This window comes from Lycium barbarum, chromosome 3, assembly GCF_019175385.1.
Source record: "Lycium barbarum isolate Lr01 chromosome 3, ASM1917538v2, whole genome shotgun sequence".
NCBI lineage: Eukaryota > Viridiplantae > Streptophyta > Magnoliopsida > Solanales > Solanaceae > Lycium > Lycium barbarum.
The window spans coordinates 9,709,608-9,730,620 of record NC_083339.1 but is presented as its reverse complement, the minus strand read 5'-3'; the positions used below and the strand labels follow the sequence as shown (position 1 = coordinate 9,730,620).

Sequence of the window (21,013 nt, the reverse complement as noted above, 5' to 3'; positions counted from 1 at the left end):
ATATGGGGGTAATTTTACAAAGAGCGTACTGTTATAAAGTTGGTTGTTGTTGTTATAGGTGAAATGCTGTTATAGAGAAGTAAAATATAACATAAAAAATCGGTTCCGAAAAAACTTGATTGTTATAGAGAGTTGTTGTTATATGCGGATGTCATTATATAGAGGTCTAACTATATATATATATGTGTGTGTGTGTGTGATGCCTACGTGGCAATTTTTTAGAAAACAATCTAGAAAATCGATTTTTTTAAAACATATTTGAAAAAAAAATGGCTTTTATTAAAAATTTGAAACTTTTTGTTTTAATAAAACCCCTTTTTTAAAAATATATTCTAAAAAATTGGATATCTTAGTTAAAAAATCTGGAAAATGATTTATTTTTTTTAAATCTGAAAAATTGTAAAGTATTTTTTTTTTAAAATTGTCCTATTTTCCAAATTTTCAGTTTTTTTTTAAGAAGCGGGTTATATAAAATAAAATAAAATTCAGATTTTTAATAAAAGTTATTTTTAACAAATTTGTTTTTAGAAAAATCAATTTTCCAGATTATTTTAAAAAAAATTGTCACGTAAGCATCATATGAAATAATTTAAATGTCATGTGGCGTCCATGTCATCCAATTCCAATGACTAGATTTGTTTATGTGGAAATATGTTAAAAATGAGGGGTATTTTTGAAACTTTGCTAACGATAGGGGTATATTTGGCCCTAACTTGTAACCGGGTTGGGGGGGGGGGGGTGGGGGATATATTTGACTACTTTGGCTAACGGAAGGCAAAATTTACTAATAAACAAAAGTAAAGGGGTATATTTGACCCTTTTCCCTCTAAACACACTAAAAAAGAAAAGCATGACAATTATTTGCATAACCAAAACAAGATACATAAAAAGGAGTAACACCCAACATGGGTGTGTTTGCCATGACTGAAAAGTAGGGGAAAAAAAAGATACATAGAAAGGTGAAAAAAATTTCATTTAAAGAACCAAAAATATTGAAGTTACAAAATTGACGAGAGGCCATATGCTCCTCTTCCCTCAAGTTCCTCAACCAACATTAACCCACCCAAAAAAAAAAAAAAATTACATTAATAAATAATAGGCCTTCCAACTTACTCTATAAACCCCCCAAAGAACCAAAAATATTGTAGTTACAAAATTGACGAGAGGCCATATGCTCCTCTTCCCTCAAGTTCCTCAACCAACATTAACCCCCCCCCCCCCCCCCCCAAAAAAAAAAATTACATTAAGAAATAATAGGCCTTCCAACTTACTCTATAAACTCCCCCCTTTCTTCTTTTCCAATTTCCCTAACCCAAATACAAAAAGACCAAAAAATAAAAAAACAAACAAACAAACAAAGAAATATATCAAAAGCTGAGCCCAATTTCTCAATCAATGCTATTATCAAAGAGGCACGCAGCCACGAAAAATACCAACATCATTTCTTGATTAGCCACGTGTCAAAACCCACGCTTGTCACCGAGCAAACCGTGACCCGCATTTCACTTTAAAATTCAGAAACTTCGAACAAGCCGGGCCGGGTCCACGTGTCAGACTGTCAGTGTTAAAAAGGTTGTTTGTTTTCAGGATTTCGGGCTTTTGGACTGAATTTGTTGAAGGATTTCGGGCTTTTTGGGACTAAAGGGTGGTAAAATATCCTTTTTTACTGTGGTACTTTTCGGTAATATTGTTATTTACAGAGAAAAGTGCATAAACTGGTCTGTGATCTGAGAATTTTGATTCACCTCTAACATAACATAGTTGCTTTAGTCCTTCACCTTTCCATAATATCCTGTCACACCTGTTATTTTAAGAAAAAACTGTCTTAGTACAGTCAGTTTGCTGCATAAACGAGTAAAATATGGTACTTGATACAAGAATCAAACAACATATAAGCATTTTAAGTCCAACATTCCCGGAAAAAAGGTTCAGTGTAAAGGCTAAAAATGCAACTGTTTCCAAAGAACTATGAAAAAAAAGTGTGGAACAAAATTTAATATGTTTAATGTATTTGTTGCCTATGTCTGGCTTTCTCTTGACAAATTAACAAGAAAACAGTAGTTTCATTGTGCAATATAATTAACTAAAATTTGAGATTTACCAAATAATTGACTATTTATGTAGTAATTGGCAATGAAAAATATGTTGCTCGGCTTCTTCAAAAATTTGTCGTACCCGTATCGTATCATCCAAAAATACATTAATTTTGAAGGATTCGACACGTACTCGTCGATGTTTTGAAGAGTCCGACAAACATAGGTCGAAAACATGAATAGTTTCAACTACGATGCTCAAATAATGTGAATAGTTTTCCTACTGCTTCCTACTACCAACCCCCACCCAGCAAAAAAAAAAAAAACAAACGAAGAAAGAAACTGTAATTCATGAAGGTATATATGTTTCTGCTGTAGTTCAAATATATGGATTAGAATATGCTTAAATTGTTGCAGGATGAGCACCTACAAAATTGGTGTAACAGACAGAGAGATAATGTAGATTATTAGTGTTTGGGCCTACTGTGTAGACTTTCTTGTGTGAGAAAACATCAAGATTAGTGAGAATTATTAATCTATCAGATTAAATTATCAAATTTTCTACATACGTTAACAAGCTTAAGCATAAAGTTGACATAATGATTTATCTTTTAGCATAAGAATGTGCAATCTTATACATGAAAAGTAGAAAGTGCATCGACTTTTTTCTAAATCTCACATTTAATTAAGTATAATCCTCAAATGGTCGGTAAATCCAACCCCAACCCCCAACCAAAACAAAAAAGTTGAAATAATTAAAATAAAAAACATAAACCTTTTGAAGTGATCCTCCCCTAAGTTATCAAAATTTGACTTGGAATTTCTAGAACCTACTGTTAATTTCCATTTGTTTTTCTCATAAAAGTCAATATGAGTAGATTGATAGTCAATTAAGAAATGAAAAGATTCTGCTTTGTATGGTTTTTAATTAATATGATTGTGTGTGACTTTACACTATAACTAAATAACTTGATTTCATTAAAAAAGAGGCTGCTTGCTTCCAACAGTAATTGAATACTTTCTGCTGAAGATTCCAATTTAGTTGATTCAAAGCTAATTAATTAATGGGATCATGTTAATCTAGCACTCTATCTAATATCCATACATGGAATTCTACAATGTCGGTTTATAAATGCATGCACCTAATAATTTTTAGAAGAAATGGCAACAATATTCCATTAATCTGAATTATTAAAGTAGAGTAAATTCTGGAAAATTTACCAGGCAGGGGTCCTTCTCTTTTCCTTGGAAGTGCAAGTATGAACAACATAATGGTCAGAATTATAGAGGTATTTGTATGTTGGTGCAAAGTATATTCTTCCTTCTTTCCAACCATTGAATATTCGTCCTGCTCTTTGCTCTATCCTTAGCTAAAAGAACAATTAAAAAAATTCAATATTTATTTGAAACTGACTAAAAGAAATAATAGAATTATTATTTTTGGCTCCATCGTCTTACCTGATCTTTTTCTAGAAGTGCTTCCCAATCACTAGTCTTTACCAACTCGTACGTGTCCTCGCAACTCGATGCAAGCCGGTAATTCAAATCTCCAAGCCAAATTATCTTGCTACATTAACAAAAGAAGAATACAAGATACATTAGTCATTATACAACACTAAAGTATTATACTACGTATCTATATTATCGTTCCAATTTTATCGAATGTACATCAAATATAAAAGGACGAAAGAAGAAAATACGTACTCATGATCCAAAATGTTATCAGGAGGGAGAGGCTTCCCAATAATCCTACTATGTGAGAACTTAGTTTTCTTTAATATTTCCATGACATCGGAATTCCTTTTAATCGCATCACCTTCTTTCTCTCCGGACGCCAAATGAGTACAAACGAAACAAAATGTCTTGTGATGCAATGTCATACTGATCGATATTGAACCCTATCAAGAAAAGATGTTACATCATGATTAATTTCAAGAAATGTCCATAACTAAATAAACATGACATAAGTTCAACTGTTTCGAGTTATAATTTGTACCTTATTTCCAAGATAGCCCATGATGCCTGTTCCAACACGAGAAACCTTCAAATTGCTAATGTGTCTATACAAGTCTGCACGAGTCCATATGCATATAAATAAACCAACCATTTGTTTGCTTGCTGCTAAGCAATATTTATTTTCCCCATGGCTAGAAGTGTTATATCTATTCGACAGACAATTTGGACTAGGCGATACATCGTCATTCATGCTCAAGAGTCTCTCCCAATCATCTCGTTCGAGTTCATTCTCCAATTTGATCAAATCTGAGAAGCTGACTCTTGATTTCATACTAGATTGTTGTTGGTGCAAGTCATCGAGGGACGGTGATGAACTTTTTCTCTCAGATTTTGGGGTGTAATCAGAATTAGGAGAAAGATTGTGGGAGTCAGTGTCACGGTTCAATGCTTGGCGAACCAAGGAAAGCCACTTGGCAGCTGGACCATTGTCCTCTGGACCTAATACATTGCCGGCATTTAGAGGGACAATTTCCTGGAACCTGTTCATAGCAGACGGGTTAAAATTTTAGCTAGGTAAAAAAAAATTGCCCAATGCACCAGTAAAAGAACATAAATTTCTCATGAGCAATACTAGTTTACCAATTTATTGCAAGGAACCATCCACAAAGTATTGGTTGGGTCAATTAAATTTCAACAAGTACATACGGATTAAAGACCCCGGAAAGGTCTTTTGGCCACACTATTTAGGCCACAATGGCCCAAATAGGGTAAATTCATATGACTATTTAGGTCAAATTTAATAATTTATACTTACTTAGTGTCAGTTCCATCTTTTCTTCTTAAAGTTTATCTTAATTTAAAATTGTACAATAGGAGATATGGTGATTTTTACATAAGTGTGACCAAATTTAGATCAAATTAGTGTGGTAATTTAGCAACTCTCAAAACACCCTATCTAATATCAATATATAGCAATAAATGGATCTCGAATATAAAGGACAAAGGTCTTTCCGAACGTGCCACTTGATCTAACCATTTTCACATCATAGATCAAACTATTGGACTAGATAACAATCTTTTAACCAAAGTGCCATGGACTCAAATGTTTAGTTTATATAACTTAATACTACTAATTTAACTTTTTTACAATTTCACAAAAGTCTTCAATTTTGTAAAACATGAAGATTAGTTGGAGATAAAGTACTCTGATGAATTAGTTGAGGTGCATGCATACTGATCCCAACACAATTTTTATAAATAAAGCATAAAATTAAGAATTATAATAATTACCCAAGCACATAAATGTCGGCTGGTGCAGTGGAATTCAACCAGTCACCTAAATTCAGCTCTTCATGTGGTGACTTGCCTCCTACATTCCATGTCCCCACGAACATCCTATTCGTTATTATTGGATAATACATGACAAAAAAGAGAAGAATATAAGAATTTTTTCGAGACAAAGCACATCGAAATTTAAATATCAAAGTCACAAAATAAATGCATGTAAGTTCAACTCTCACTATCCCTATTTATGTTCACTTTTGAAGCATTATTTTGAGGGGGGGGGGGGGGGGGGAGCAAGGAATTTATTTCAATCGAGCATTAATCCAACGATAAGAGTTGTGCCGTGTCACCAGGATCTGTGGAAACTTCTTAAGGAAAAAAATGACATGTATTGTGCACAGTAGATTCAATATCATTCGACATTTTTTTCTAAACCGATAAGAAATCGGATTTTGGATTTAACTCAACCTTAAAAGTTAGTTCAAAATGTAAGAATTGCTTAAAATCATATAAAAAAACAAATTGTCATCCTACCCACCGAAGGGGGACTATTAACACCTTCCTCAAGCCCAGGCCTTGCAACTGGAGTGTTACAAAATAATATTGAGATTTAATGTCGGGTGAAACGAGAATTGGGCGGACCTAATTCTAATACAGTGATAAGAAAATCGATTTCGAGTTCAACTCAATCAAAAAATTAGCTAGCTCAAGAAATGTGATTGCCCAAAACACAAATTGTATGTCATCCACACCCACTAATGTGGGACTACTAATAATCTTTGCACATGGTGAAAGTTGTGCATATTACACTTTTTTTTGTCGCACCACATGCCTATCAAAGAGTTATTTAAACACAAATATTAACCATCAAAGGGACAGTTAGAAGCTTCCAACACTTAACAAAAGTAAACAATTCAAAGGACAAGTTGAATCCATTAGTTGACAAAGACAAAGACTGGGTACTTGGATCCAATAATTTATCCAAGTTAAAACTAAAAAGTTTAGTAGCATCTATTCAGAAAGCCTATGGAGACCAGCTAACTGTAGTTTCACATGGCCAAAAAGTACTTAAGCCAATGACTTAAAAGATCTAAATTTCACATGGCCAAGAGGTACTTAAGCACAATATGCGCTTCTGGATCAATGTTGTGGCTTATTAAATTCCAAATTTATTCTGCCTTACATTAATTTAATCAAATTATAAGATCTAATCATGAACCTAAACATGGGTATGCATCAAATTCTATAATTTTCTTGGAAACGCCCGAAAGGGAAATTTATAATAGTACTAATATATTAATCGTGCTTGGCTTACCTAAGGTTTTGATGATCGGTGAGAGTGGATGTCTCTTTCTCCAATATTGGCTGTTGAATTCCTCCATTTGTTTCCATCAACCAACTTTCTGCTTGTCAAATATGACATGACTCAGTTTAATTTCTTATTTATCAAAATAATAATATGTGCACACAATTTGAGGAAATGATCTCCCATAACAAGTTACAATTAAAAGAAAATGCCACGACAAAGAACTCAGAGTCCGATTTATTTACCCATCTCCAGTGTTATTATTATTTTTTTTTAATCGATCTCCTTTGAAAAAGGTCATAGTATTAAAAGATCATTTGTAATAGGTCATAAAATCAACCTCCCACTTTAATTTCACGCTAAATGATATCAAGAGCAATATAAGCTATAACTTGTACTACTTAATTTGAAAAGATATCAACATTAACCAAAAAATCTTTTCAAAAGAAAAAAACCTTTAACCAAGAAATAAAAAATAAATAATAGTACTTAGTAGATGTGAAGACAGTGGATTAAATGTAAATTATTGATATAACATAATTCTACTAATCTGTGATTAATTACTGCGTAGTCGATTGATTAATCACCAAAAAAAGGTAGCAGTAAAAATTACTCCCTGTGTCCCATAGATTGCCTTTGAGCCTGGTGTATGGAAATTAGTGAACACTAAAAAAGGAATGATCAACACTAGAACTAGAGCCTATGTAGGGCCACGTACACGTGGCACAAAGAGAGGCAATGATTAGATACTAACCATAAAAAGGGTTCCAACTAAATTGTGGTTATAGTATGTCAAATAGCACAATAAAAATCAAATCACACAATAAAAATCCATCAAATCGACGGCAGAGATGCATACAGTCCATTTATGATTCTATCAAATCAACGGAAAATCCGCGTACTAAACAAAGGGAAAATTACGCTCTATGTTTACTGAGAGAAAAAATATTTACATTATATAGCCTGTATTTTGAGTTTGTTATCCAATTTAGTTTATAATTATATATAAACACTTTTTTACATTAGTATATAATTTTATATAAAATTGATATATTATGTATAACCTTTACCCAAATATAATGTTGTATAAACTAAACTATGGCAACGTGATGTAATATTTTATGTTGGGTTGTATATTTTTGATAATTCACTTCACCGGAAAAGCTTACCGGATAATTCCTCCAGTACTACGGCGCAACTCCCATCATCGGAGCAACTTTTCCTTCTTCTTTCTCCTCTACCCATCACTTAAAAAAATAAAAAATAAAAAAACCATAAAACTAAAGTCAATATTTTTAATTTCAGAAATCAGGAAAAAAAAAATACGTAACAAATAAAAGATTTGAAAATTTCAATATATGTGAAAATATTACTACCATCTATTATGTGATCTGAATGAAATTCCTCTGATTTACTCCTCATATTCAGCCATTTCCTAACCACCACTTTAGTCCACGAAGACTGCAAGACAAAAGAAGTCAAGATCAACTCGTTAGATTTTCAAGAACACATAGTCACGCCACAATATATACACACAATACAATATATCCAACTGAAACCCAAAAAAAATAAAAAAATATTAAGAAAAAAATGATACCTTGGATAATTTTTGTGCTGTTTTCATGGCTGCAAAAAAAAGCCACCAATGAAGCTGGAAAAAACAGATGAAGCTATATTTTCGTTAGAAAAAGATTTAAGGAAGATATGAAGTTTATATTTTGATTATGAGATCATAACATACGTATTTAAGTCAACATAAGAACATAAAAGAAGGCGAAACAAAGTTTGAAATATATATATATATCAACTACACATAGTTTAGTGCGAGGCCTGCTATAAACAAGTCATTAATGGAGTTTTCAACGGTGGATTTTAATTATAAAAAAACAATTTGCAGGAGATTTGGGGACAGCTTCTGAGAAGGAAGAGTAAATGAAAAGAAACCAACCCAAAAATTTAAAAATAAAAATAAATATTGTAAACAAATGTTAAATAAACATAAAATACAAAAAAGAAGCCAGAGAGTTACTTTTGGTTGAAGATTATGTTTATTCGTTTTTAGGAGACTTTACAGAATGGAAAGACAGAGTGGAGATGTTGAGCAAATAAAGGAAAAATATTACAAAAAGGTGAAGATCAAATCTTAACCCCATAATAGTAATAAAGTTCATAACTTTTTTTAAATCATTTCACTTTGAACAATTCATAAAAACAAAAAAGAATGGTGAAAATTGATTAAAATCATCTTGATCTCTGAAAACCCACGTGCAATATAAAGATTCTGAACTCAAAAATCAATTAAAGCGAGAAAATCAGCGATTTTTTTTACGGAAAAGGGCCAAAATTACCCCTGAATTTTGAAAAATAGTTCATTTATACCCTTCGTTATATTTTAGGGCCAATTATACCCTTACAGTTATACTATGGGGTCAATTATACCCTTATGACTAACGGCTGCCACGTGGCATCATCTCAACCCTTCAAAATTATTTTACCCTCAAATAATTTTTTACTCACTAAAATAACTCAACAATTTTTTTTCCAGCAAAAATAATACAAAATTATTTTTATTTTTTTTCCTGAAAAAAGTATCCGTATTAATTTTGCTCGAAAAAAAAAATCGGGTCGGGTTGAGTTATTTTAGTGGGTAAAAAATTATTTGAGGGTAAAATAATTTTGAAGGGTTGGGATGATGCCACGTGACAGCCGTTAGTCATAAGGGTATAATTGACCTCATAGTATAACTGTAAGGGTATAATTGACCCTAAAGTATAACGAAGGATATGAATGAATTATTTTTTAAAGTCCAGGGGTAATTTTGACCCTTTTCCGTTTTTTTTATTATGTGATTGACCCATACCCAAGTAAAGTTCCAAGAAATTAACAGAGGAAGTTGAATAAATGATAGTAGTAGTACAAAGAAAAGAGGAAAACAGAGTATTAAAAATGGTGAGTCAATGGCATTGCTGATGTAGTTGAAACCAAGGCACAAATTTTGCACTATGAATTCAATAGTATTTTTTTTTTTTCAAAGAACAAGACAATACAAAGGGCACTTACATATATGGATTGGTTGAATTTCTTGGTTTTTGAACTTTTTGTAGTTTCTTGAATGGAACTGAATAACATACAACTTTTGTTGAAGAAGAAAAAAGAGACCTTTTACTAGTTCATATTTATCGATCTTTCCTTTTCACTTCTGTTGAAAGACAAGAAAATTTTGGCCAGTTTAGGCTTATTGGTTGGTTTGTGAAATGAATAGCTTATTACTACCTAGGAAAAGCAAATGGCCTCAACTGGTTCTCTATTTATACAATGATGGAGAAAGAGAGAGAGTGAGATTTGGAGGAAAAGGACATTGATGTCATAAAAAAAAAAGATAGGAGTTAGAAAGGTAAATTAATAGAGATTAATTCGAACTCGCGCTGAGTAAGGCCATTTAAAGGAAAAATCTTTTAGGATTTTTTCATACTCAAGTCTTGAACCCAAGATCTTTAAACTCTAATTAAGGTGAAAAAATCTTATTCATTCCACCACAATCTGGTCGTTTGGTTACTGGTTAAAGTTATGCATTATTATTATTAATGTCAGAGATTTGCTATCAAGTGATTAGTTTTACATGTTAGATTATTCATATATTAGTTATTTCATATTCTATTATGCATAAAATAATACATCTTTGAACTTATATACTATGTATTAGTTATGCGGGATTTTAAACTGATAATCAAATACATTCTTGATGTCCTGAATTTTTATACGTAGCACTAAAATACAATCAAACATGATACTACTAGTTATGGGGGTTTAATACATGAATAATTCACACTATAATCAACAACCAAACGACCCCTTATTGGTTAAGCATTGACATAGGATTTGCTTACGCGTTATTGTTTCATTGGTTGTTTTTGGAGCCATAGAATGGAGTTGTATGTAGAGGAAGTTTGTCTTTTTGCTTGATTTTTAAAACATTTGCGTGATTATTCACTGCCATAAATTCGAAACTGGTTGGCTTAAATAAGGAAGAATCATTGGATTGTTTTTTATTAGTACAAGTAATTAAGATTTAGAAAGATTTTCCAAAGATTCTTAAGCAATCTGTCTCAAATATATTTGTCTCTCTCGTCAACTATAGTGAAACATGTATTATATTTATTGTCATTTTTAATAAATTAATTATACTGCAAAACTATAATCTTTCTGAGATATTTAATTGCCTTTTCCAGTTTCTGTCTTCCCATGTATATATAATTATATATGCTGATGCTATAAAAAAATATTTCTACATTCAGTTCATGACAATAATAATTGATTACATGATAAAAATAACAACTAACATATTGTAATAGGTTAAAATATATCTACAGCTAGCGTAAAAGATAATTTATAGAGTAAGTGTGCATTCCTTAAATCCAAAAAATATATAAAGTAGAAAGGAATATATTTTGTTTTTGGTACAAGTAGAAAGGAATATGGTTCTACCTAGTTTCCAGATAATGAGATTACCAAATGAGGAACATAGTATATGCTGCTTCAGTCATTAGGCAAACATATTGTTGGGCATTATTATTATTATTATTATTATTATTATATGTCTAATACAAGCATTAGAAACACTTTGCATGTGTTATTAGTATTGCAACATCGCCTCTAACCATCTTTCGTAAATTAGCAAATAAACTTTTGAAATTTTGAATAAATGTTCCTTTGTACCACTCTAGATGGCCCAAATGATTTTACTGGTCATCCTCAGTAAATAATGTGTTTTTGTTATTACAGCTGTTTTGCATTGATCCATTTCATCTATGCTTTAACCAAAAAGAAAAGGATATATTTATTCTTACATGAGAATAGAAAACGGACTTAATTAAGAGAATGTCTTGTCTCTATATTAACAGAAGAAAAAAGATTGATCACATTGTTGTAGACAATGTTGTAAACGTTTCATACAGTAATTTTTTAATTTTAATTTGAGAAAAGCTTATATTTTTCAAAAGTACAATAATACATTATGATCTTTCAAAAAAGAATGTTAAATTAACAGCACAAAGTGAGACTAGCAAAAAACTGCAATTACAACAACAATAACAATATTAATAAAACAAATTAATATATAATACTAGCTTCCAAGAATCCTGTGATTTTCATCGAAATCATCGATCCATACAATTGCATCAAATTAAAACAACGTAAAAAAAGAAAGAGATGAAAGGGTGTGGAACTATGGGTATAGAATTCATAACTCATGAATTGGGAAAATTAATTGTTTTCTTTCAGCCAACAAAATGTGATGAGGATTAGATTGTGTTTGTTTAAATTAATTAACCCGATCAGACACTTGTCGTGGTTACTTATATTTTAGGTTTATTTAAGTTGAAAAAGTGTTTTGTTCTACTATGATAAATACGACTAATATTTAATGCTTCTTATATACACATATATTTTTCAAACATTAAAATTTATTTATATATTCATTTTGAAAAAGTTTATTTATCCTTGTTTTGAAAATTAACCTTTATTTTAAAATAAAAAAATAGTTATGAAATTATACTTGTGTAATCAAACATGAAACTGCAAATTACACTATAAGGTATGATAAACAAACATATATTTGTAATTACTTCCTATGTGCCAATTTATGTGTTATACTTTTTTTTTACTTTATCCCAAAAAAGAATGATATCTTTTTACATTTAATAATGACTTAATCTTAAATTTCCCATTTTACGTTTAATCATCCTCTCTCTCCACCGAAATCCTAGCCCCCAAATCAGAAAACCCTAATTTCCACTCTCTTCTCTACCTCAATATTCACCATGGCTAAGAAGCGAAAAATCAAAGCTTCCAAATCCACACAACAACAAGTTTAAGAACCACAAGACATTAAACAAGAACCTAATGTTGAACAAGAAGAATACGAAAATGATGTCGTAGAAGAAGAAACAGTATATGAAGAAGACGAAGAAGAATCAGATCCCGAAGACGAGAACTGTAAAGCGACGGCGATGAGATCTGTCACCGCCACAGCCACCGGAGGAAAACTTGTTTTAGACCGGGTCTAACAATTGTTTCTTTCTTTGTTTGTTAAAATTTATATTTAGTCAAAGCTAAGTGCATCACATAATTGAGATGGAGAGAGAGTAATTTCCAAAAACAATACACTTATCATTTTTTAAAAAGCACCAGATTATGTAGACAATGTTGTAAACTCTATTGTATAATTTCATTTGAAAATGCATAAAACACTTGCGTGGATGTAGATTCATGATTAATAAATTGAGAAAATCAATTGTTTTCTTTCAGCCAACAAAATGTGACGAGGATTAGATTGGGTTTTGTTAATTTAATTAGCCCGATCGGACACTTGTCCAAGGTTACTCATTTTAAACCTTAATTTAAGTTGAAAAAGTGCTTAGTCCTATGAGTTTAACAGTGAAAGTGAATCCAGTACTAATCCAGTTATATGTATAAATAAACTTATGACCAGCTTAGTGGTCTGCTTTCGAGTTTGTTTAATTGACTGTCTAATTAAACGTGTCAACATAGAAATAATGCACCCCTCACATTTTTTCGTGATATATTTAAATAAATAACACGAATCAGTGACTAAGCTAATCAACAGACTGTAAATTTCCACATTCGATGTTGCAAGACATTATTTTTTCTTTAAGATTATATTTTATTGGGCTTTTTAAAATGTATTTGCCTGATCAGGTAAGTTCATATTTTTCTGGCATTGTCAAAAGGCAAACACCTGGGAAATTAACAATTTGCTTATGATATCACTTTGTCCAAGTGTATGATTTCGAAATTGTTTGCTGGATTTAGTTGATTTCTTTTCAGTTATTAATCTCTTGGTTCCTACGCTTACGACATGTCTCATAGTCCTAGCAGAAGACATGCACTTATTTTAATCTACTATAAAGAAAAAAAAGGGGACAGAAAGTTCACGATAAGTTTAAGGGAAAAAGAGTCGGATTTGTCGTAATACTATTTAAAATTAAGCAATTTTATCCTCCATTAATTTCTTTTTTAACTTAATTTAATTTTGTCGTTAGGATTATATTAGTAAAGTCAAGCCTAAGGCCCTTTATAAATATAATAAAAGGTAAGGAAAAGTGATGGTTACGTGGTGGTTTTTGTAGTTGTAACAACGCTATTTCTGACTTGTGCACTATTCATATCAGAATTAGAAGTCCCTGGAGCCGGCCGGGAAGACTATGAGGCTCATCTTCTGTGTGCAAGCCGAATGACATAGGTGCACAAGAATACTTCGTGCCACAATCATTTCCTTTTTATAGGTTTTACTGGCTGAAATTTGTTTTTGTCCTTGAATCTTAAACATAAATATAAAATTTGAGCCAAAGTTACTGAGTTTTACCGAACTCATAGCTATCACTTTGAGACCGAGCTATCACTTTGAGACCGCCCCAGCTCCTGAATGGCTAAAGTATCGGAAATACTCCCTGCGTCCTAAAATACTTGTCACATTTAGCTTGCCGAAAGTCAAACTACATCAACTTTGACCGACATTTTAAGGTGTAGTTCTTACTATATCGATATCAGAAAATTTGTGATTTAAGTTTTTTCGTATAGTTTTTTAGTATCTAAATTTTTATTTTAAATTGTTAAACAATTTAATTTAACATTAAAGATTAGTCAAATCTACTCTAAAAAAGTGAAACGTGACAAGTATTTTGGGAATAAATCAAAGTTAACAATTTGAGAGTTCAAACGAAGTAGGAATCTTTCCTAAAAAGTACCTGGAAAAGGAGAAAAACTTGGAAAGACTCCATTAGGATAAGTAAGCCTTCAATCTAGTAAAAAGTACTAGAAGGGAGAAAAACTATTAGACTTGAATAAAACTAAAGTTGAAAAAGGGATATTCGAAACTTAGTCTAATAATCATGTGAAAAGAATAAAAATGAGAAAACCAGAAAGGTTCTTAATGATATTTCGAGGAAAAAATGAAGAAATTACAGATTAGACTCTAGAGAATATTGGCCTCTTATTAAGAAGAGAGAAGAGTATTTAGAAAAAGAAAACAAAAATGATAAAAAGTCATTTTCATTTACAAAAAAGTGAAAGTAAATGGAGTCAATTGGGCAACGTAACAAAGCGTATACTTCACTGGTTTCGTACTTGAGCCGCACTTGCTCATCTCCTTTTCTATGTTTACTTTTGCTTGTCATATATGTGCGACTTTATTACAATTATGAACATTAATGACACATATAGTGAAAGCTATTTGTAAGATCGATAACTGAATAGAGTTTAATTTCTCGTACTATTATATCATTTAAAGATTATAATAAACAATTAACTGTTAATTATAAGTTGAAATGATTATTTTAAAAAAACATGTAATATGTTGTGACAAGGATATTATTGTAAATATAATTATAGAGTTATGTTGTAGTTAGTATTATACTTTGAGTCAGTTTCACACATGTACTTGACTGATAAATAGGACACGATCTGGCCTTTGCTATTCACGCAGGCCTTTTCATTCTTGCGTTAGTTTTCTATCTCTCAACTTCAACTTGGTATCAAGAGCACCATGACTTCCGAAACTACTTCTTCCGCTCAGATTTTTTCTTCAATTCAAGTTATCTCCTCGCAATCCTCTTTGGGTCTTCCAAATCCTCCTCCAACCATTTCAAATATTAAAGGTTTTGTACCCATCGAGTTGACATATCTTAATTATCTTACATGGAAGAAGGTTTTTGTTACTGTTCTCAAAAGCCACAACCTTTTTCCCTTGGTTGATGGTTCTATTCCATGCCTATCGTCAACCCATGATGAGTATCGTTTGTGGATTCAATGTGACACGATTACTCTCAGTTGGATTAACGCCACTCTCTCCCCTTCGGTTTTTGACTCACTTCTTAACTACTCTTGCGACACCTCCAAGAAGGCATGGGATGTTCTTGTGTCCCTTTATCTAGATCAAGTTTCATCCTCATCACTTCATCTGAAATCAAAATTTCAGAATTTTAAGAAAGGTTCACTTTCCATGGAGGACTATCTCCAACAACTGCATTCTCTTGCTTGTTCACTACGAGCAGTTGGAAAACCTGTTGCTGATGATGATTTAGTGACCCAAGCATTGTGTTACACCTCGGAAAAATCTTCCGTTGGTACGCAAGTGAATGAACTAGTGATGAGTACGAGCGTATGATGTTTCCGCAAGTAAGAAATAACATTTGACGACCCTAAGTGAGATTCCGAAGGCAATCGCAATAAGAGAGAGGTTATGCTCCATAATGAATAATTATAGGTTTTGGAAATGTGAAAAGTTGCAAGTTTGCATTCTGGCCAATTGGTCGTAAAATGAAATACGGACCGTAAAGTGGTATACGGTCCGTAAACTGCCATGTCGTATTTTGGCTTCCAAAACTTCAACTTTCTGCCAAATGAGAAAATGGTTAAAAACGACCCAAAATACGGACCGTAAAGTGGTTTACGGCCCATAAACTGCGTCCGTAAATCACCACATCTCAGTTTGAGTTTCTGGTTCTGATATGATTAAATACGACCACGAAGGACGGTCCGTAAACTGGAATACGGACCGTAAACCAAGTTTACGACCACTGTGCACTTCAAATCAGATTTTTAAGTCATTAAATAAGGGGACCAAGGCTTATTTCATTTCATTTCTACATCACACCCCTTCTCTCTAGAACATCTCTCTACATATATTCCACAAGAATTCAAGGATATTTGGTGATCAACAACATAAATCAAGGGAATCAAGTGTAAGAAAACAATCAAGATCATCCAAGGTCAAGAAATCCAAATGGAGATAAACTAGGGTTTTGCTCAAAGTGGAGTATTATCAACTAAAGCTTGTTCCTACAACATTTAAGGTAAGATTCAATATATTTCTATGTTGTTTAAGGTAGTTAAGAGTTGAAATACTTGGATTGTAGAAGAGTGTAGAAAAAATGAGTCATGAATATGGAATAGTGTCATTTTGAGAAATAGTATGAATTGAGCTATGGGTCTTGATGTATTGTGATGTAAATACGATATAAATGATGTTGAGAACATGAGATGAACAATGTATGTAAATGGACGTCGTGTGTGTTATGGCCATGGTTATGGATGAATTGAATGTAAGTCTAGAAATATGGATAATGTGAATGAGTAATGGCTATTGTTATGGCATCGTGAATTTATTATTGACGTTTGGGAGTTGAGATACGTTATGGAGGAGATGCTGTCCGATTTTCTCTAGTTTTAGTCATAGATTCTAGCTATCGATTCTAATGATAGTATGACTTTAATGAAGGTAGAAACGTGATCGTTGAAGGGGAACGTACAAGCGATAAATAGTCGAACGGAAAGGTATGTAAGGCTAACCCTTCTTTCATAAGGCATGGTTCTTTGGCCAAACATCTAAATCCTCTATACGAGTATGTTGTCTTTCAAATGATTTGATCTTCCGAGCTTGTAAGCTCATGATTCTTGATACGCTACGATTGTACTAAGTTCCTCGCATGACGAGTAGGCCTATTAAGGTAGATGAAATGAATGATGATGGTAGTGATAATGGTATTGATGATGGCTATAATGATAATAACGATGACGATTATGATAATGGGGTTAAAAGTAAAGATGCTTATGAGCTATTGTGTATATGTATGACTATTATGGAACACCGAGCTTATATGGCCGGGTAGTAAACGTATAGATGTATATGTATGTATATTTACGTAACGCGTGCACACCACTGCAGTTGGGTATGGACAACACTGAGCCTTGGTAGGGCCAGGTACGTGTAACACTAAGCCTTGGTTGGCCAGGTATGTATGATCACCGAGCCTATATATGATCGGGTACGTAAAACACCGATCCTACATGGTCGGGTATGTTATATAAGGATATGTATGAAACACCGATCCTACGAGGTCGGGTATGCTATGTAAATGCTATGTGTATGACATGATTATGTATATGATATGAATACGAATATGATATGACCATGTATATGAATGTGAATAAGGGCATGTATACGAATACGAGCACAAATATGGTACGGGTATTATGGTGGAGTACGGATAGTGATGTATGTACACAAATACGTATTAGCAAGGGAAAGTTCCTATGAAAGGTAAGTAAGTGCATATGACGATGATGTTGCCATTTCCCGTCCTATGCTATTTATTATGTTGCTATCTATGCTTCTATATTGATATTGACTATGCTTTACATACTCAGTACATTCTTCGTACTGACGTCCTTTTTGTTTGTGGACGCTGCGTCATGCCCGCAGGTGCACAGGGAGACAGGCTTGATCCATAGCGGTATACTCAGAGACCACCTAGTAGAGCTCCATTTCATTCGGAGCCATAGCTTTTGGGTACTCATTCTTTTGTGTACATAATTATGGGCACAGCGAGGTCCTGTCCCGCTCATGTGATATGTTATACTCTTCTTAGAGGCTCGTAGTCACTTGTATATGGTTAGATATGTCTGGCCTTGTCGGCCCATATTTTGTATATCATTTTGATAGCCTTGTCGGCTCATGTACGTTGATGTGGAATAGATGCCAATCATTATATAAAGGCATTGTTGTCCAATGGGACTGATATGATGAACGAATAGATTTATATGTTTAATTGTATGGCTCACCTAGATGTAAGCATAAAAGTGAGTTAAGGGGTGCCCGGGTGGGCTAGTACCGGGTGCTCGTCGCTGCCCTCTAGACGGGTCGTGAAACATTGCAAGGACTCCCACCGTCTTATCGTACCTTTGTATCTGGATTGAATGCGACATGAACACTTCCATTGTTCCTTTGTTTCAGCATTGCATCCATTGTTACTTGCTGAAGAAGCGTATATTAATGCAACAGACAATGACGATTCCACTTCTCACACTGCTTTAGTTGCTTCCACTCAAGCCCCACCGATTTCTCAACCTCATTCTTCAAATTCATCTCACGCTAATCAATACCCAAAAGGGTCACATAATGGACGTGGTCGTGGTAAATCGAATCGAGGTAGAGGTCGAAGTCAGTACTCTACTCGCTCTAATTTTTCTAACCAATGGGCTGGTTTTCAACCAAATTTTCGCCCTTCCTCTCCGGGTGATGGCATTCTTGGGCGACCCCCTTTCGCCTTGGCCAAACAGTGTCAAATCTACTTCCACTATAATCACACTGCTTTGGAGTGTAGGAATCGTTTCAATCATTCCTACGTTCCTAATTTGCTACCAAAATCATTTGTTGCTATGAATTTGGAGGAGGTACAACCATCAGTTTGGTATCCTGATTCCGGTGCTTCTGCGCATATGACGAACAATCCATCACTTTTATCCTCTTCCTCTCCTTACACTGGTTCGTCATAGGTGATGGTTGGAAATGGTAATCTTCTTTCTATTTTATCTACTGGTACTTCGTTTCTTCCGACATCTTCTAAGCCTCTTCGCTTAAATAATGTTTTATATGTTCCTTCTCTTCAGAAAAATCTAATATCAGTTCAGCGTTTGTGTGCCGACAATAAATGTTTCATTCAGTTCACTAAATCTGTTTTTTTTGTTAAGGACAAGAAGACCAAGCAAGTGTTGCTCTATTGTAAGAATAATGGCTCTCTATATCCTATTCGCACAACCTCCCATCGCACATGTCCTGTTGCTCTATCAAGTGTTGTCTCACCTTCCTCTCTTTGGCATCAACGTTTAGGCCATCCGGGTAAACGCTCTCTTGCAACTTTAGTTCGTAGGGGTTTTATTCATTGTAATTCATCTTTTGAAAATTATGGTTGTAATGTTTGTCATCTAGGCAAACAATCCTTCTTCTCATAATATTGCAACTGCTCTTTTTCTATTAATTCACTCTGATGTGTGGCAAGCTCCATTTAGTTCCAATTCCGGTTTTCGTTATTATATTTTGTTTCTTGATGACTGCACCAAGTACTCTTGGATTTGTTTAATGCGAAACAAGTCAGAGGCATTTGATAAATTCAAAGAATTCCATAAAATGGTCTCAAACATTTTTAATTCCTCTATCGCTTATTTTCAATCCGATGGTGGCAAAGAGTATGACGATTCTCATTTTCGCTCTTTCTTTAGGGATCATGGAATTATTCACCGTTTCTCTTGTCCATATACCTCAGCTCAAAATGGTCGTGCAGAAAAAAAGCATCGACATGTTAATAATATGATACAATGTCTTCTCTTTCAAGCCTCAATGCCTTATTCGTTTTGGGCAGACGCTTTTTTGTTTGGGGTTCATCTTATTAATATTATTCCTCTTCCTATTCTTAATTTTATCTCACCTTATGAAAAATTGTATGGTAAATCACCTGATTACAATTTAATTAAGGTCTTTGGGTGTTTATGTTATCCTTATGTTGCACATTCTTTTGCTCACAAGTTTCTGCCTCGATCTAAACCTTGCTTATTTCTTGGTATATCTCCTCAACACAAAGGATTCAAATGTTTGGATCCATCCACTAATCGGATAATTCTTTCACGTCATGTACAATTTACCGAATCCTCGTTTCCATATATCTCTATGTTTCCGGCGAAATCTAGTGCAAATTCTACTTCTATAGTTCCTTCTTTACAAACTACTTCTCCTATATTTTCTCCAATTAATTTGCCTGCTAACTTTGATTTTATCTCTCCACCGGATGTAACTTCTCCTTGTGTATCTTTATCTCCTAAAAACTTGGCTACTACTTCTCCTAGGACTCTAACTTCCTCACATTCAAATAATCAGTTTTCTCAACCTGCTAAACATGTTGTGCACAGTTCTCCTATTTTATCTCCACAACTTTATTCTGTGCCTAATTCACATATTCTAACTGCTACCCCATTCCTTCCCTTATCCCCACAAAATCAGCAACCTATTTCTCGTGATATTAGTTATAATACGCATCCTGCAGTGCGTAGTTCTAGCTCAATGCAACTATCTTGTCCAAATGTATCAGAATCCATTCCCTCTCAAGATGCACCATCCTTATCTCCTTCAAATTTAAATTCTTCTCAAGCTTTAGCCTCTAAACAATCAGATAATCGTGCCCATGTCATGGTTACTCGTTCGATGAACGGGTTACTAAAACCACGCGTTATCCCCTCTCTTAATGTTTCTGTTTCAAGCCCTCCTTTTGAGCCAACATGCTTCACACAAGTATCAAAAGACTCTAGGTGGCTCAATGCAATGAGTGAAGAGTTTAATGCTCTACTGCAAAATCATACATGGACATTATTTCCTCCACCTCCCAATGTGAATATTGTAGGAAATAAATAGGTATATTGGATTAAATATGGTCCTAATGGCTCTATCGACCGTTTCGAACCTCGTTTGGTTGCACAAGGCTTTTATCAACAACCCGATTTAGATTATACAGAGACTTTTGCTCATGTGATCAGGTTAAGCATTGTTCGTCTAGTGTTATCATTGGCTCTTCTTAATTATTGGTGT

The 21,013-nt window shown here is 33.4% G+C and overlaps 1 protein-coding gene across 3 annotated transcripts; it reads right to left on the bottom strand.

The window, feature by feature from the left end:
• Positions 1 to 948: 948 nt before the first annotated feature.
• LOC132630221 (type I inositol polyphosphate 5-phosphatase 8-like) lies at positions 949 to 9,850 on the bottom strand. Of its 3 annotated transcripts, none has more exons than XM_060345807.1 (11): positions 9,640 to 9,850; positions 8,177 to 8,230; positions 7,953 to 8,040; positions 7,749 to 7,826; positions 6,589 to 6,676; positions 5,280 to 5,384; positions 4,030 to 4,528; positions 3,738 to 3,931; positions 3,492 to 3,600; positions 3,255 to 3,403; positions 949 to 1,801 (listed from the first exon to the last, which is right to left on the bottom strand). In XM_060345807.1, the coding sequence occupies exons 1-11, from the start codon at positions 9,706 to 9,708 to the stop codon at positions 1,639 to 1,641; spliced, it is 1,596 nt and encodes a 531-aa protein (XP_060201790.1). In that variant the 5' UTR covers positions 9,709 to 9,850; the 3' UTR covers positions 949 to 1,638. The 3 variants fall into 3 exon arrangements, with proteins under 3 accessions (XP_060201790.1, XP_060201791.1, XP_060201792.1); XM_060345808.1 differs by having other exon boundaries at positions 7,956 to 8,040; XM_060345809.1 differs by having other exon boundaries at positions 8,177 to 8,249; positions 9,640 to 9,758.
• Between the last annotated feature and the right edge of the window lie 11,163 nt (positions 9,851 to 21,013).

Bases quoted from the DNA above. Each gene is read 5' to 3' on its own strand.
- LOC132630221 (XM_060345807.1), bottom strand. From the start codon at position 9,708: ATGTTATTCAGTTCCATTCAAGAAACTACAAAAAGTTCAAAAACCAAG. The intron at 8,231-9,639 runs GTAAGTGCCCTT...TGTTTTTTCCAG, and splicing joins AATTCAACCAATCCATATAT to CTTCATTGGTGGCTTTTTTT. The intron at 3,404-3,491 runs GTAAGACGATGG...TTGTTCTTTTAG, and splicing joins CACTTCTAGAAAAAGATCAG to CTAAGGATAGAGCAAAGAGC.